This window comes from Mobula birostris, chromosome 9 (genome assembly GCF_030028105.1).
Source record: "Mobula birostris isolate sMobBir1 chromosome 9, sMobBir1.hap1, whole genome shotgun sequence".
Lineage (NCBI taxonomy): Eukaryota > Metazoa > Chordata > Chondrichthyes > Myliobatiformes > Myliobatidae > Mobula > Mobula birostris.
Window position 1 is genome coordinate 62,348,003 of NC_092378.1, and position 17,385 is coordinate 62,365,387.

Genomic DNA, 17,385 nt, shown 5'->3' on the forward strand with positions numbered 1-17,385 from the left:
AATTTTTTAGATCTACCTAAACTTACAGATTTACAAAATGAAAGTTTATTAGAACCAGTAACTGTCAAAGAACTGAACGTGGCCATCTCTAGGTTAAAGGCTGGAAAGTCCCCGGGTTCTGATGGGTTTACCTCAGAGTGGTACAAGTCCCTGAAGACACAGTTAGCCCCATTACCACTTAACACCTTTAATTGGATCTTGCAGAGAGGAGAAACTCCACCTTCCTGGAGAGAAGCGATTATTTCAGTTATTCCTAAAGAGGGTAAAGGTAAACTAGAATGTGGCAATTATCGGCCAATTAGTGTTCTTAATTTAGATTACAAACTATTTACATCTATATTAGCGCGCAGATTGGAAAAGCTTTTGCCTGGCTTAATCCACTTAGACCAGACTGGATTTATTCAACAAAGACAAACACAGGACAACATAAGGAGAACTCTGCACATATTAGAACAGGTTAATAAGAACGAGACAGAGACAATGGTAGTAGGATTGGACGCTGAGAAAGCTTTTGATTCAGTTAGTTGGGCATTCCTATACAGAGTGTTAGGAAGATTCGGCTTTCAAGAAAAGTTTATTAAAGTAATTCAGACTCTATATGACAGCCCTACAGCCCGAATTAAGATAAATGGGGACCTCTCTGACTCCTTCATCTTAGAGAGAGGCACTAGACAGGGATGCCCAATTTCTCCTCTCCTTTTTGCGCTATATATTGAACCGCTTGCCCAACTAATAAGACAGAGCGAAATCGTAAATGGTATCAAGGTGGCAGGGATTGAACAAAAAGTGGCGTTATTCGCAGATGATGTTTTGGTCTATCTGAGTGAACCAGAAAAATCATTTATAGGATTGTTTACACTGTTGGATGACTTTGGGAAAATATCAGGTTATAAAATAAGTGTAAAGAAAATGCAGGTTATGTCCCTAAATTATACACCATCCAAAAAGTTGCAGGATACATATGATCTTAAGTGGGAAGCTAAATCATTAAAATATTTAGGAATAACCCTGCCGAAGGATCTTTCAACACTGTCACAGGTAAATTATGGGCCATTAATCTCAGAGATAAAAGCAGATATGCATAGATGGAATCTTATCCCCTTTTTAAGTTAAGGATAAATACTATAAAAATGAATATTCTTCCTCGGTTATTGTATCTTTTCCGTACTTTACCGGTGGAGGTGGATGATAATCAATTCAGGGAATGGGACAAATGGATTTCCTGCTTCATTTGGCAAGGAAAGAAACCTAGAATTCGATATAACACCTTACAGTTAGGGAAGGAAGGAGGAGGTATGGTTCTTCCTTGCCTGAGAAATTATTTTTATGCCTCACAGATAACCCCTCTGTTATATTGGTGTAATAGGGAATATAAGGCTAGATGGAAGGAAATAGAATTTGGATTAGTTGACAGTTTTCCTCTTCAGGCCTCAATAGCTGACAAAGGATTGATGGCCCAGTTGGAAAAATTTAAAAACGCTTGGATAAATCTTACATTAAAAGTATGGCAAAAGGTGGTTAATTCATGTGGAATTAATAACATGTTAAAACTCTTTAGATGGTGTGCATATGATACCGAATTCCTTCCCAACAGAGGAGATAAAAGATTTGAGCTATGGATAAAGAAAAGTCTTACAACCTACCTCTCATTTATAGATAAAAGAGTATTACAAAGTTTCCAAATCGTGCAGGACAAACATGGCCTAGAACATAATGACTTTTTTAGGTACCTTCAAGTACGAAACTATGTTAACCAGAGTTGTAGATATACAGACCTATCAACAGTAGAATTAGAATTTTTCAAGATTCTGAATTCGGCTTGCAGTTCAATACCTACTAAATCAGTTTCTCGATTATATAATGCACTCTCCCATGCTAAAAATGTAAATACACTGTATATTAAAGAGAAGTGGGAGAAAGAAGCGGGGTTGGTACTTTCAGAGGAGGCTTGGGGAAAATCTGCAGCTTTGAATGGTCCTCGACTAATTCTTTGACTTGGAGAGAACATTGTTGGAAAAACATTATAAGATACTTCAAGACCCCATATCAGGAAAAATATAAAGATACAAATGTGATGTGTTGGAGAAGGTGCGGCTCCAAGGAGGCAAATCATTTTCATATTTTTTGGGATTGCCCTAAATTAAGTCTATTTTGGGAAGGTATTCATAGAACATTAGTTAAGGTACTTAGGTCCCAGATACCTCTGAACTTTGAGATGCTCTATTTGGGGCATGTATTGTTTCTTGAACAGAAGGAAGATATAAAGTTGCTGCAGGCCCTCTTAGCGGCAAGTAAGAAATCAATCACTAGAAAATGGCTAAATCCAATACCACCTACATTAGAAGATTGGTACGAAATTATCTTGGAAATATTTGAAATGGAAAAGTTGACTTACTCCCTGAGAACTCAAAAAGAAAAATTTTATCAAATCTGGAATAAATGGATTGAATATATAACCCCAATGCGAGCAGACTTTAGATGACTCTCCTAATGATTTATACTGCTCTTCTCATCAACACCGTAATATTGCTAACGTAAGCACCCCTAGTCTAAATGTTTGTTTTTTTTGTTTTCTTTTGGAAAATAGAGAATTAACACAAGTAAAGGGAAAGATTTGGGAAAGGGATAAAAAGAAATGAAAAAATTAAGTAAATAAGTACATAGGGATTGGATAATGATGTCTGCGGGCAGGAGCAAGCATGAACAAATTAGGATATAAACACCTACAATGGTTGATACATAGGTTTATATACAACATTTTGGACCAGTGGAAATGGTCCAGAAGGGTTATATGGAAACTATTATTACCATTTTTCTTAACAACTAATTCCATTACTTAGCCTAATAGGTTAGATTTACCACAGTACATAATTATCTATTTAAATGTTTATTTTCCTTTTATATCATCTCAATGTGTACTTAAGAATGTATAAATAATTGTAGTTTTATACATATAAAAAAATGGAAAAGGTTATATGTGTGAAAAAAGTACATGATATTTGTGAATTCCTTATCCAAATAAAAATAAAATTTAAAAAAAAGGAAAAAAAAATTTGTTTCTTTTAATTCCAACTTATGAAATCACGTTAGCCATCTAGTTTGCAATTGTCAAAATGTCTGTTCATTATTTTACAATTTAACAGACATTCCCTGGTACACAGTGTGTCAAGGTTAGTGCCATGTTCTCAGTGCTGCTCACGCAATCCTACTTCATGTTTCCAGTTGTTCTACTTCTGATTGTCTGCACATACATGCCAGAAGCCAGTAATAGCCACTGGGATTTCATCACATGCTTAAGGCCCAACAACTGACCGGTTTAGAGCAGCTTGGTGTCCATGATACTGCTGTTTATGGAAAGAAATGTTTGACAAGGACTCTTAAGAACTTAAAATTGTGCTGCTACTCACTGGCCAAATAACTACTACTTTTTACTGTTTGTGTGAGTGTTTATGTGGACTGGGTAATCTGAGAGGGAGCTGGGAAGGAACCTGGCAAAAGTAATGAGAAAGAAACTCAACGGTGAGGAACTCAGCAGGTCAGGCAGCATCTTGGAAGGGAATAAAGAATCATCGTTTTTTGCCCAAAATATCAGCTCTCCATTCCTTTCCATAGATGCTGCCTGATCTGCTGAGTTCCTCCAGCATTTTGTTTGTATTACTCTGGATTTCCAGCATCTGCAGAAAACCTTGTGTAACTGAATGGTGAGGTTAGAAATGGAGTAGACAGATGGAAGAAATGAGTGAGAGAATAGAAAACAGATTATGATAATTGTTTCAGGAAAATAGCTGCCAAGCATGTCAGATCACATTGGGCTAATTTGTAACATGTTGCAGTTGAGGGAGAGGGAGAAGTGGAGAGTCCGTCATTGTGCCCGACACCGGCCTCCTCGGCCTGAGTCGATGTAGTAGTAGTACTTTCTAGTGTAGGTGAAGGTACTATATTGAAAATGGATCATTCTGTCAATAATACTTGGCTGTTGAGCATTAAAATACCAAACCTGCTCTATTATATGGGGATGTCAAAGGTAATTTTTTTTTACGCAGTGTGGTGGGTTGCTAGTAGTGTTAGTAAAGGCAGATAAATTAGGGGCCTTTAAGAAACTCTTAGATAGGCAGATAGATGATAGGAAAATGGAGGGCTGTGTAGGGGAGAAGGGTTAGATTGAACTTGGAGTAGATTTAAAAAGTTAGCACAGTTTTGTAGATCAAAGGGCCTGTACTGTACTATGCTGTGATGTTCTGTGTTCTATACTGAGAAATAATAAATAATGTCGGAAATTCCAAAGGAAATCATCATCATCATTATCATGTGCCATGCCGTATAATGTAAGCGATCATGGTCTTGACCATGATTTTTCTTTGCAAAGTTTTTCTACAGAAGTGTTTTGCCATCTTCTGGGCAGTGTCTTTACAAGACAGGTGACCCCAACCATTATCAATACCCTTCAGAGATTGTCTGCCTGGTGTCAGTGATTGCATAACCAGGACCGGCTACTGATACAACCATCCACCACCTGGTCCCATGGCTTCATGTGACCCTGATCGAGGGGGACTAAGCAGGTGCTACACCTTGCTCAAAAGTGATCTGCAGGCTAGCAGAAGGAATGAGTGCCTTACACCTCCTTTGGTAGAGATGCCAAAGGAAATACAAATTTAAAAAACCAATTTCATTATTAAGTAGTAAGCCAAGCAAAAACTAAGTGGCCATTCTTTTTTATTTTGTGATAAAGAATAATTAATAAATCATGAATTGTATGTTTAAAGATTTTATCAAATTGCTATAATTTACAAATGTATTTAACAATGTGGCGAGAAGATGTGTTATTGGATACTTAGCATCAAACAAGGAACCTGGTTGCACCAGTATGCTTAAGATATCAGGTTATTGAGGACCAGGTGTATTGGAAAATATTTTTTTGCTGTTAACTGATATTCAGAAAGATCACAAAATGATTTATTTTGCATCATGTTAAATTATACTGACCTCCTGTCTTCTAAACAGTCCACAGTGCTTCAGTGAACTGCTTATCTTTCCATCCTTCCGGCAACTACCTTATTACTGCATCTAGTGACTGTACTCTCAAGATAATGGATTTGTTGGAAGGACGATTATTTTATACCCTCCATGGACACCAGGTGAAAATGAAGATGCATTTAAAAGCATAACATTTTAGATGGCCTATTATTATTCTTTCCTTCTGATGTAATGCGTTACTTAATTTAGTTTTAAATTAGCATTGATGTTAACAGTTAAATCAAACTCAATCATACATTGTATGAGGGCAGCAAAATAGCATAGTAGCTAGCACCAGCTGTGGAAGCAATGATGGTTCAATTCCCACTGCTGACTTATAAGGCTTCTGTACATTCTCCACTTGACCGTGTAGGTTTCCTCTGGGTGCTCCACTTCCAAAGGCATGTAGGTTAGAATTAGTAAGGCATGGTCATGCTGTGTTGGCGCCTGAAGCAAAGTGACATTTGCAAGCTACTCCCAACACATCCTCGGTTGTGTAGTGGTTAGTGCTATCAGTTTACAGTGCTAGCAATCACAGATCAGTATTCAATTCCCACCACCGTCAGTAAGGAGTTTGTATGTTCTCCCCATGACTGCATGGGTTTCCTCTGGGTACTCCAATTTTGGCCTACATTACAAAGACATGCTGAATAGGATTTGTGAGTTGTGCATATGCTACGTTGGTGCTGGAAGTGTGGCAACATTTGCAGGCTGCCCCCAGCACAATCCTCTGACAGTGTTAGTCTTTGACACAAAACAATGCATTTTACTATGTTTCAATGTATATGTGACAAATAAAGCTAATCTTTACTCATCTGAGAGGTTTGCTATATGGTAGAAAATATGTACAAGATTTGTAAGAAGTACAAATGTGAAAATGATTCTGCATCTCAAAGAACATTTAGTGTGGAGGGCCAGTAAATTGTTATGTGTGGTTCCTCCTGGTATATTCATGCATAATAAATAATACCATATGCACCGAAACAGAAGAAAACAAGTAGATCACACGTGGGAGACACCTAAAAGGCTCAGTCAGTGGTCCTCAGGAGTTGAGACAAGAATGTGGAGATCCAGTATTGTGACATCAGTGTTTTCATCGTGGGATTGGATGAAAATCAGTCAGATTGGGGTTTGAGTGCCGTGAAGGTATAAAGGGTGCATTGGGAGAAAGCAGATGATCCAAGTGTAAGGGTACACCAGCAAACCAAATCATTGTAAGGAAAAATAAAGTGCACGGGGTTCATAACAAGACAGATAAATTGATTAGCATAAATGGGTACGATCTGAAAGTCATTACAGAAGAGTTGGTTGCAAGTTGACCCAGGTGAAGTACTGAATATTCAGAATATGTGATAATTTTATTTATTTTTTATTTAGAGATTCAGCCTGGTAAACAGATCCTTCCGGCCCAACAAGCCCCGATTACCCGGATGCATCTGAGTGACCGTTTAACCTACTAACCCATATGTCTTTAGAATGTGGGAAGAAACCGGAGTACCCTGCAGAAATCCACATGGTCATGGGGAAGAACATACAACTGGTCAAAGGCAGCGGCAGGAATTGAATCCAGGTCACTGGTACTGTAAAGCATTACATTTAGAGAGATGGGTTGATATAAAACCTCCAAGAGGACCACAGCCTTGTAGGGTTTGGAGGCTTGCGTGCCTCAATGACCCAGAGAGCTATATTGGCTACAGTCAGGGCCTTGTGGCTTGGCTGTTGGTAGGGTCACCCATGCCAAACAGGTCAAAGATCAGAAGCCAGACTAAGGAGTGATCCACTGGTCCTCCAGGTTCAGGGTTTCAACTCGGGGCTAATAACCCTGATTAGTCAAAAAAAATTGTTAAGGAAACCACAATGAGGAATCCTTCTATATCTGTGCAATGGTACAGACAGACAGACAGAGACAAAGGACCTTCATTGCTGCCCTACACGCTAGGGTTGTAACGGGCAGAAAGTAAATAAATTGATATGAAAAGGAATTGAAGTACCTCTGTTAATAATGGATGAAAAATTACATTGGCTTAAAATGTTGAGTCAGTTTGGGTAGAGATAAATATTAAGGACAAGAAGTCTGATTAGGCCTTCAAAGAATGGTTAGGTCGTGTTGTGTAAGAGAGGTTCTGCAGTAATTATGAGTGATGTTAGTTATGATATACACTCAGTGGCCACTTGGAATTACACCTTGGAACTGGGTGTGGTCTGCTGCTGTGGCCTATCCACTTCAAGGTTCATTATGTTATGTATTCAGAGATGCTCTTTTCTACATAGCACTGTTATAACACATGGTTATCTGAGTTACTGTCGCCTTCTTGACAGCTTGAATGTCTGGCCGTTCTCCTCTGATCTCTCTTATTAACAAGGTGTTTTTGCTCACAGAAGTGTCATTCACTGGATTTTTTTTTTGTTTTCTGCGCCATTCTCTGTAAACTCAGACTGTTGTACATGGAAAATCCCAGGAGATCAGTTTCTGAGATACTCAAACCACCCTGTCCGACATTAACAGTCATTCCATGGTCAATGTCACTTAGATTACATTGCCTCCCCCATCTGTATGTTTGGTCTGAAATACAACTGAACCTCTTGACCTGCATGCTTTTATGCATTGAGTTACTGCTAAATGTTTGGCTGATTAGATATTTGCATTTATGTACAGGTATACCTAATAAAGTAGCCACTGAGTATAGATTGAACAAATCAGTCCATTTGGGGTGATTTCTCAGGCCATTGTGTTGAGGGGCTAATCACAGTGTATTCAGTTTCAATGAAAATCAAAACTCTGCAGATGCTGCAATCTACAATTAAAACAGAAACTGTTGGAAATTCTTAGCAGATCAGACAGCATCTGTGAAGAGCAAAGCAGAGTTATTGCTTAAGCTGAAAGCCCATTCATCGGTCTGGGAAAGAGAGAAAATAATTCAGTTTTAAATTGCAGAGAATTTAAGATCAGAATGGATGGGACAAGGGCAATCTTTGGTAAAACGAGGTGAAGCTTTTCATAGGGAAAAAAGAGCTGTTGAAGAAATATCTGAGCATTAATCTTCAGATAACTTTATCATTATCTCATCCATACAGCAACCCTGGACCTTACCTTAGAGTCAACAAAAACTGTCCCTTCAGCCCAGTTTCTCCATGCTGATGAATATGTTTATCTGAGTTAGACCCATTTGCCTGCATTGAGTCCATATTCTTCTCTGCCAGTTTTTATCCATGTACTTATCAGAGTTGGAGGAGGAGTATCTGCACAAGGGAAATTATAGATCTTTGGAAGTTGCTAGTCCAGAAATCCATTGAGATGGAGTCATCAAAAATATCTGGACAGAACACAAGACCTACTTAAACTAAAATCGATTCGTGAGATATAAGGAGAGCATGAGAAAGTTGATTGGATCAGCCGATATTAGGATCAAGGCTAGAGCAGGTTTGAGAAGCTGCTAGCTTACTTCTACTCCTGATTCTTATTAGGGTCTGAAGTCTCTAGACCTCTGCAGGGTGAAATTCAGAAAGGTTGTATTGGGAGGCAGTTAAGAAACTTAATGGTTGACTTGTCTGTAGGAGTGTCCATGACTACAGATTGGGTCAGACACCTGCAGGCCCTTACTACTTGACATAAATTTAAATTCATTTTGCATCATTTGTACAGAGTCCAGGAACAAATTTTTTGTGACCTACATCATTCCCTAAATTTCTTATGACCTGCATAATAAGCAAGACTTTGTCATATTTAGCATTCAGATTTTTCATTGCACAAAAAGGCTGGTGAAAGATATTGAAACTGTATGTTGGTGCAAATGGTGTATAATCAAGACAAATCTGCGATGCTGCATTTTGGGAGTACCAGTGAGGTTAAGACGTATTCCATGAATGGTAGTGAGTTACTGAAGAACTGCTGGACCTTTATAGTAGAGGTTCATAGTTCCTTGATTGTGGTAGATAATGTGGTTAGGAAGGCATATGACATACCTCTAGAGAAGTGGTGCTTTATAAAGCCTTGATCAGATCTCAACTGGACTACTGCAATAAACTTTTCTCCATATCAGGGGTAAATAAAAAAAAGAGTACCTCGATTTAGAGTAACTGGTAAGAGATTTACAGGGGTTATGAGGGAGAGCTACCTTCAACTAGAGAATGGTAAATACCTCGAATGCACTGCTTCAGAGTGGGTGAAGCTAGGTCACTGATAGTATTTAAGAAGTTACAGCCTCTCGATGAACAGTTAAGCATAACACTTGAATCCCCTAACCATCTAGGCACTAGACTAAGCATGGGAGATAGAATTAATAAACAAAGGAGCCCAGTGGTTAGCATGGAGGAGTTAGGTTGAATGTTTTCATGCTGTATGACTAGGTTGCGCTGCATGAAGTCATTTCTAGGCTGTAACTTGTTCTCTGTAGACAGGAATCTCAGAGATGGAAAACAATTCTATGGCTTACTGTTCAGTCCAGGTGTGCGTCGTTGGGACTAGGCAGAATAACAGTTTGGCACTGACTGGATGAGCTGAAGGGCCTATTTCTGCACTGATTCCATCTAAATCATAAAACTGTTTTGAGTGTATATTCATATAATGATTGTGCAAAAAGTGTAGACTTGTTTTCAAATAGTGCTTGGATCCTAATAAGTAATGTTATTTATTTGCAGGGTCCTGTAATGGCAGTAACATTTTCTAGGCAAGGTGAATATTTTGCTTCTGGTGGAAGTGATTCACAGGTTTGACACTTTGTTTCTTGTAAATACTGATTAGTCTTAAATGTCTGATATATGCTTATACAAGTTGTCTTTACTTCCTTTTGTGCACTTTAATAATATTTTATGAGCTTTTTTCCTAATCAGGTGACGCTGATATTTCTTCCCATCCACTAAACCTGCTGATGGGAAAATCAAAGGTTATGAACTAGTCAGCAAGTATGCTCCTCAGCAAGAATGCCTAAGCAGGCAATTCACTCCTGACCATCAGCATTCATGAAGACTGTTCGTAACAAGCAGTCATCCTTTTAAAAAAAACTTGCAGGTTTGGTTACAGTGTTTTAAAACATTGTATGCTAGGTTCCATTGTTGCAGCCTCCAGTTTGACTTCCTAAACTCCCTTTTCTGCTTTATCATTCTGCTTAACCACCCACCTCTCTCTTAGCTGTTAGTGTCATTTATTCCACACAGTGTGTAGACAGCTGGATTCCATGTACCTTGTAAATTCCAGCATGGATCTTGGTTCTTGGATCCCACCCACCCAGTTTCTTTTCATTGATGATAAGTAGTAAAGTTTCAAGCTTGATTTGTGACCCTAGTTGTTTCTAGCTATCCACTTAGGATATACGTAGGTTCTCTTCTTCTTCCCTTGCTTCATGTGCATTTACTGTTGTTTTACCATGGTCTTGTAAGACATAGCACCAGAATTCAGCCCATGGAGTCTGCTCTGCCACTCCATCATGGCTGATTTATTATCCCTCTCAACCCCATTCTCCTGCTTTCTCCCCATAACCTTTGATGCCCTTACCAATCAAAAACTTATCAACCTCCACTTTAAACATAATGATAAGGCCTCCACAACTATCTGTGGCAATAAATTCCTCAGATTCACCACCCTCTGGCTGAAGAAATTGCTCCTCATCCCTGTTCTAAAAGGATGTCATTATATTCTGAGGCTGTGCCCTCTGGTCCTGGACTCCCCTACTATAGAAGTCATCCTCTTTACATCTACTCTATCCAGGCCTTTCAATATTCGCTATGTTTCAATGAGATTCTTTCCCCCCACCCTCGCCCAATTCTTCTAAACCACAGCAAGTACAGGGCCAAATCCATCAAACGCTCCTTGTGTGCTGAGGTACAGTGAAAAGCTCTGTCATTTCATCACTTCAGTGCATTGAGGTGGTATGAGGGAAAGCAGTAACAGAACGTAGTATTATAGTTACAGTGAAAGTGCAGGCAGGCAATGAGGTGCAAGGCCATAATGAGGTAGATGGAGCTCAAGAGTCCATCTTGTCATACTAGGGGATCATTAAATAGTCTTAAAACAGCTGGAGAAAAGCTGTCCTTAATCCTGGTGGTACATGCTTTCAGGCTTCTTTTGTAATCTTCTAGGAGGGGGAAAGAGAGAATGGTGTGGTTGGGTGGGGTCCTTGATTATGTGAGCAGTTCACCAAAGCAGTGAGGTGTAGACTGAGCCCACAGAGAGGAGCCTGGTCTCCATGATGTGCTGAGCTGTACCCACAACTCTCTGCACTTTCTTGGGGTCCCGGGCAGAGCAGTTTCCCTACCAAGCTGTGATGTATCCAGATAGGATACTTTATATGATTCATTTATAAAAATTGGTGAGGAGGCTTGTGCCTCAATCCTATCAACTTAATTTAGCAGCTTCCTGCATTTTTTCCAGAAATGCCTCAAATTTCCTCTCACTAGACCTCCCATTGAACTACCTTTTTGCTGGATTTTCTCAATTCAGTTGACAAATACAATGTTGTCTTTACAACCCTTTACTGACAAATATAATACAAATATCAATTTTTAGTACTTTATAACCTGCTTCCCAAAAACTGAGTTTTTGTTAAATTTGGAGACACAGGAAGCTACAGATGCTGGAAACTAAACAGAGTCCTGATGTATGAAACATCGACAGTTTCTTTCTGTACTGATGCTGCTTGACTTTGCTAAGTTCTTCCAGAAGATTGTGTGTTTCTCTTTTTTTTAAGCTTGCTAGCTATAACAAAACAAGAGCTATTTTTAAAGAAAAGATGGATGCTGACTATACATACTCCCTTTATATGATTTATTAGCCTTTAGAAACTTGAATCAAACTTTGTCAGTTCTTCCCTTTTTACAGGAGGAATTATTTGGCTCCATCATATTTGTTTGGTCTATAGGGTAAACAGAAGCTTGATGATAGTACAAACAATGCCAGAATGCAGAGAGACATTATTGCATTTGCCAGTCCCCCAAGAAAGAATTGTGTTAGAACAGATTAGGTCAATTTTGGGATTTCATTAGGCAGCTGGTGTTAAATGAAAATTTGTTTTTAGCAGTTTCCTTGAGTAAGTAGCACCTTCCAACTAAAACATAAGCAGAAATTGCCTTAAACACCAACAATTAAAACCTAACCTCTGAATGTCTTGATGTGCCCAATCTGTCTTTAAGATAAGGCTGTGCAATGAAACTGCTATTTAATTTCTTGCAACCTTTTTTTTCTGGATCTGGTCAGTGTCGGATGAAATTGAGGCATTTGTTGATGTTAATTTATCACTTGGTGAAAATGAGGAAAGGTTAAGCAGTGCTCAAAAGAAAAGGAGTAGGAGTGAGAAACATAGACAGCATATTTTGCAAAAGAGTACTTAATCTTTTAAATACATTATCCAGTTTTCTGTTTGCATTAGAGTATCATGGCAGAGTCAAACTGCTTAAACCAACTATCCCTCTACCTGGTTGATTTCGGCTTGTCACAAATTGAGCATTCAGCAGGTACTTTCTGAATTAGGTTAGCCCCAATATGGTCCTAAACTACCTAATCATAAAAGGCTGAGAGGGGCTGCACAAGCCCCCGTCAGTTACATTGACAGCCAAGTCAGTTATACATCCCTGGCTTAACAACTGTGAAACAACTAGAATATTGTGGATGGGCAGGACAGTAACATAACAGCACCAATGTTTGGAAGATCGGGATTCAGTTCCCACCACTGCCTGCAGGGAGTTTGTACGTTCTCCCTGTGACCATATGGGAGGTTTCCTCCAGGGTGTTCCAGTTTCCTCCCACGTTCCAAAGATGAATGGGTTAGGGTTAGTAAGTTGTGGGCATATTATGTTGGCACTAGCAAAGTTATGAACACTTGCGAGCTTATGAACATCATCAGATTATGTTGGTTGTTGACACAGATGATACATACATACATTTCATGTATGTTTTGATGTATGTGACAAACAAAGCTAATCCTTATCTAATCTTTAATCTCTGGACTGAAGAATAAAGTAAAAATAGTTCAAAATAATGTAGACTATCTGACACTTTCCTTCAATTTCACCACCCACAACTCTCACAGTTATTTGTGCCCGTTGCATCGATTGGATTTAACCTTCCCAGTTGACACTTGATGAAACCTCAGAGAAATAGCACAATAGGACAGTTAGTAGAGCTCTACTTCACAGCTCCAGCAACCCAACAACAAGTATTGGTGTCACATAGGATTTGACTTGCTGCAATGCATCTCCTAAAAAGTATAAACTGGAGTTGTATTATGCCAGTGGCAGAGGGTAATTAATATTAAGTCCCGGTTCCATATTAACAAACTGGACATCACTGCAAAATGGCAGGGGTAGTGGTGGAAGCATATATGAGAGTGGCGTGAATATAGAAGGCATTTGGACAGACACGTGAATGTGAAGAGAATGGAGGAATATGGATCATTTACAGGGAAATGAAATAGTTTCAATTGGTATCATGATTAATAGAGATCTTGGGTCAAGGAGTCTGTCTGTTCCTGTGTTGTTCTGTTCCATGAATCTGTTAAAATGAAGCCTGGAAGATATATATACACAATGAACATTATCTCATTCAATGGCCAGTCAATATGCTGAAATTTGTTTGCTCTGCATGATGCATGGTAGAATGTTATACCTGTTTTCAACCATGCATGCAGATGTTAAATGCATTCTAAAGTATTGATGAAACTCTACCAAGGTGACCTTTTAAAAAAGGTCTCTTAAAGTACGAAGGCATTAGAAGTATCATAACTGTTCAATTATAATGCAGATGTCTCAGGTATTAGAACAGATTTGCCAAGTGAATATTAGAGTGCTATTACATTTAATGTTTTAACTCTCAATCTACTAAACTGGACCCTATAGATTGAGGATATGTGTTACAGCCTTGACGTTTAGTGCTAACAATTGATCAAACAGAAACAATGACAACAGCAACACTTACAACTGAACACATTCTGTTGCTCACTCTCACTAAGATGTCAATGAAACTTTCCAACCCTATCAGCCCTTTATAGAGCATGATAAGGTGCTAGGGAATGTTTGGGAATAATTTGGGGAAAAGTGGTGGGATCAATAGGAGCACTTTTGCCTCTTGGTTATGATTTCAGATTGTATTTTAGCGACTGAAGCACGACACTTAGACTGACATTTCAGTGCAAATATAGAGAGGAAGACTGAAGTAGTGAGTCATCTTTTGAATAAAAGGTGTGCACTATCTGCACTTCTAGATGAACTTAGAAGATCCCGGGGCTACTGAATAAGAGACAGTGTGCAAGGCAAGTGTAACCAATAGTAGTAAATTGGTTTATTATTATCACATTTACTAAAATACAGTGAAACACTTGTCTTGCACACTGTCCAGACAGATAATTTCATTACAACAGTGCATTGAGGTAGTACAAAGTAAAGCAACACCAGGATGCCCAACATTCATTATTCACTAACATCTGAGATGTGATAATAGTTTACTTCATGCAGGTTTTGGAACTTTACAATGGGCCTCATTTCTTACATTGCAGCAATAAGCACACGTCAAAAATTTTTTGTTGGATGTTCAGGGGTTGTAAGAAGTTCCACAGTCTTGAGTTGGAACATTTTCCTAGCCACATAAGTTTGCTGAATTTTTTTTCTCCTCAATTCTCTTAATCGTTTCAAAATGTTGCAAAGGTTAGCAAAACTGCTATCTGAATGGGATAGATGGAGTTGGGGTGGGGGTAGGCAGCTGGGGGAAGGGATCAAAAAACTCAACATGCCAGCTGCCACAGAAGTATACTGACCCTGCTGCCTTACTTTTGGAAGTGACCTCTTCTGTAAATGACATCAAAGTTGCTGGTGAATGCAGCAGGCCAGGCAGCATCTCTAGGAAGAGGTGCAGTCGACGTTTCAGGCCGAGACCCTTCGTTTCTTCCCGGACCTCCTGTCCCATGCTCCTCTCGTATCCCCTTTTGCCTATCACCTGTCCAGCTCTTGGCTCTATCCCTCCCCCTCCTGTCTTCTCCTATCATTTTGGATCTCCCCCTCCCCCTCCAACTTTCAAATCCCTTACTCACTCTTCCTTCAGTTAGTCCTGACGAAGGGTCTCGGCCTGAAACGTCGACTGCACCTCTTCCTACAGATGCTGCTTGGCCTGCTGCGTTCACCAGCAACTTTGATGTGTGCTGCAGAATTCCTGTTGTTCTTCTGTAAATGCATGGCTTGACCAGCAGAGGGCAGGAAATTCCAATGAGTGCAAACTCTTGAAATGCTACTGTATTTAAATTATTTTTGTCTATGAGCCATGGGAAATCTAAGCAAATTAATCTTTTGTTCAGTAAAATAAACAAGCAAAGTATTTGGCCAAGATGTGGAAAAGTTCAAAGATTCACTGAGCACACTAAAATACAAAATTCTGAACTAGTGAGAGTAGATTAATTGAATTACCATTTGAACTTATTTACCCACATGGTTAAGTTTGTAATTAATTTGTGCAAGAATATTATTCAAATATATCTACACTAATTTTGGATGTTATTTCATTTAATCTTTTGTCCTCCTTTGCTGTCAATCAAAACTCAGTTATAGCTATTTGCATGATATCTTAATGTTGTATGAGCCTGTACTCAGCTGCAACCCCTTGATAGAGTAGTTTTTTTAATTATGTCCCCTCAACATATTTTCCTCATTTGGTGTTCTGATTAATTTCCTTTTCTTGGATTTTGTTTGTTTTATATTCTGCCAGCAGTTTGTTGTTTTTGTTTTGCAGGTATTGGTGTGGAAGACAAATTTTGATAGTATTCCATACAATGAAGTCTTGAAACATAATATTGTGAGAACAAATCCTGAAGCCCCTCCACACATTACTGATATTCACCCAAGAATTCCTCACCGGCATAATCCCAGATCTCAAACGATACAGGTAATTATATAATATGCTTAGCTGCTGAGATATTTAATCAAATGAATAAATGTGTGTGAAGCTTATTAATGCAAAATATGTTTTTCAAAAACACTGCATCAACAATCACCAATAAAATAATCACTGGTAAATCCAAAAGAGATTGAGAAGGAAATCACTTGTCTGGAAGCACTAAAACAGGTTCCGGATCATGGTGGTTATGTTGCAGGGCCTGTAATCCGGTAACGAGAGCATTAATTGGATGATACTTCACATTTAGTATTGTTAAATTTCTGTCACAACTAAATATTATCCTCCTGTCCAATATATGATAGGAATAGTAGAGGAATATAGATGATTTTAAGTTGTGTTTTTTTTAATTTTTTAAAGCTTCTGTTTTGCTTTAGATTAAGTCATACAAACCTTTTTTAAAAATCTGTAAAACATTAAACAGAAGGCAGCTTTTACTGTTATCTATCCTCATGTTTATCCTGACCACTATGTTCCAAACTAATGTCCCCATGAAACACCAGATGCAGAATGTTAGTACAATCCATAGAGAGAAAAGATTAATTAAGACCTGGGAACCTAATCAGAACTGGAATACACACTTAGTAGGTAAAGGAGTGTTTGTAATCTTCTGCTGCTGTAGCCCATCCCCTTCAAGGTTCGATGTGCTGTGCATTCAGTGATGCTCTTCTGCACAGTACTGTTGAATATGTGGTTATTTGAGTTACTGTCGCCTTATTGTCAGCTTGACCAGTCTGGTTATTCTCCTCTGACCTCTCTCATTAACTAGGCATTTTCACTCACAAAATTGCTGCTTACTGGAAGCTTTTTTTCCCACATTTCACACCATTCTCTATAAACTCTAAACACTTTTGTGCTTGAAAATCCCGGGAGATCAGCAGTTTCCAAAATACTCAAACCACCTTGTCTGGCACCAACAATCATTCCACAGTCAAAGTCACTTAGATCACGTTTCTTCTGCATTTTGATTGTTTGGTCTGAACAGCAACTGAACCTCTTGACAGTGTCTACATGCTTTTATGCATTGAGTTTCTGCCACATGATTGGCTAATCAGATATTTGCATTAACGTACAGGTGTACCTAATAAAGTGGCTACTGAGTGTATTACTAATGAACAGCATTTTAAAAGGATCTATACCCAACGAAAGCTAAAAGTCAAAATGATATAAGCATAAGATAATGGGAGACACAGATGATGCAGAATTTGGACTGGTGGTAATCTTGGATGCTGCATTCAAAAAGTTGTTTCAAAATTAGATCAAATTAGTAGTTTGACCACCAGACCAAGAACTTATAACTCTTTGGCATTTATCTAAACCTTTGTGGCTTGTCTTCTGGCATTCCCCTTTTGCACTTTCTGCTGTTACAACGTTCTAACCAATGTATCTGGAGGGCTTTGCCTGCTAAATTCCTCCAGCATTTTGTATGTGTTACTCTGGAGGGCTTTCTATCAATAGAAGACATCTTCCTTTGCACTACCTCAGAATTTTTCAATTTCAGCATC

At 38.7% G+C, this 17,385-nt stretch overlaps 1 protein-coding gene across 2 annotated transcripts in view; it reads left to right on the forward strand.

The window, feature by feature from the left end:
* poc1b (POC1 centriolar protein B) overlaps positions 1 to 17,385 on the forward strand; it is a 103,135-nt gene that overhangs the window by 44,035 nt on the left and 41,715 nt on the right. For both annotated transcript variants that reach the window (XM_072268162.1, XM_072268163.1), the window contains exons 7-9: positions 5,002 to 5,135; positions 9,652 to 9,720; positions 15,719 to 15,871. In XM_072268162.1, the coding sequence (XP_072124263.1) occupies positions 5,002 to 5,135; positions 9,652 to 9,720; positions 15,719 to 15,871 (356 nt within the window). The remainder of the gene's footprint in view (positions 1 to 5,001; positions 5,136 to 9,651; positions 9,721 to 15,718; positions 15,872 to 17,385) is intronic.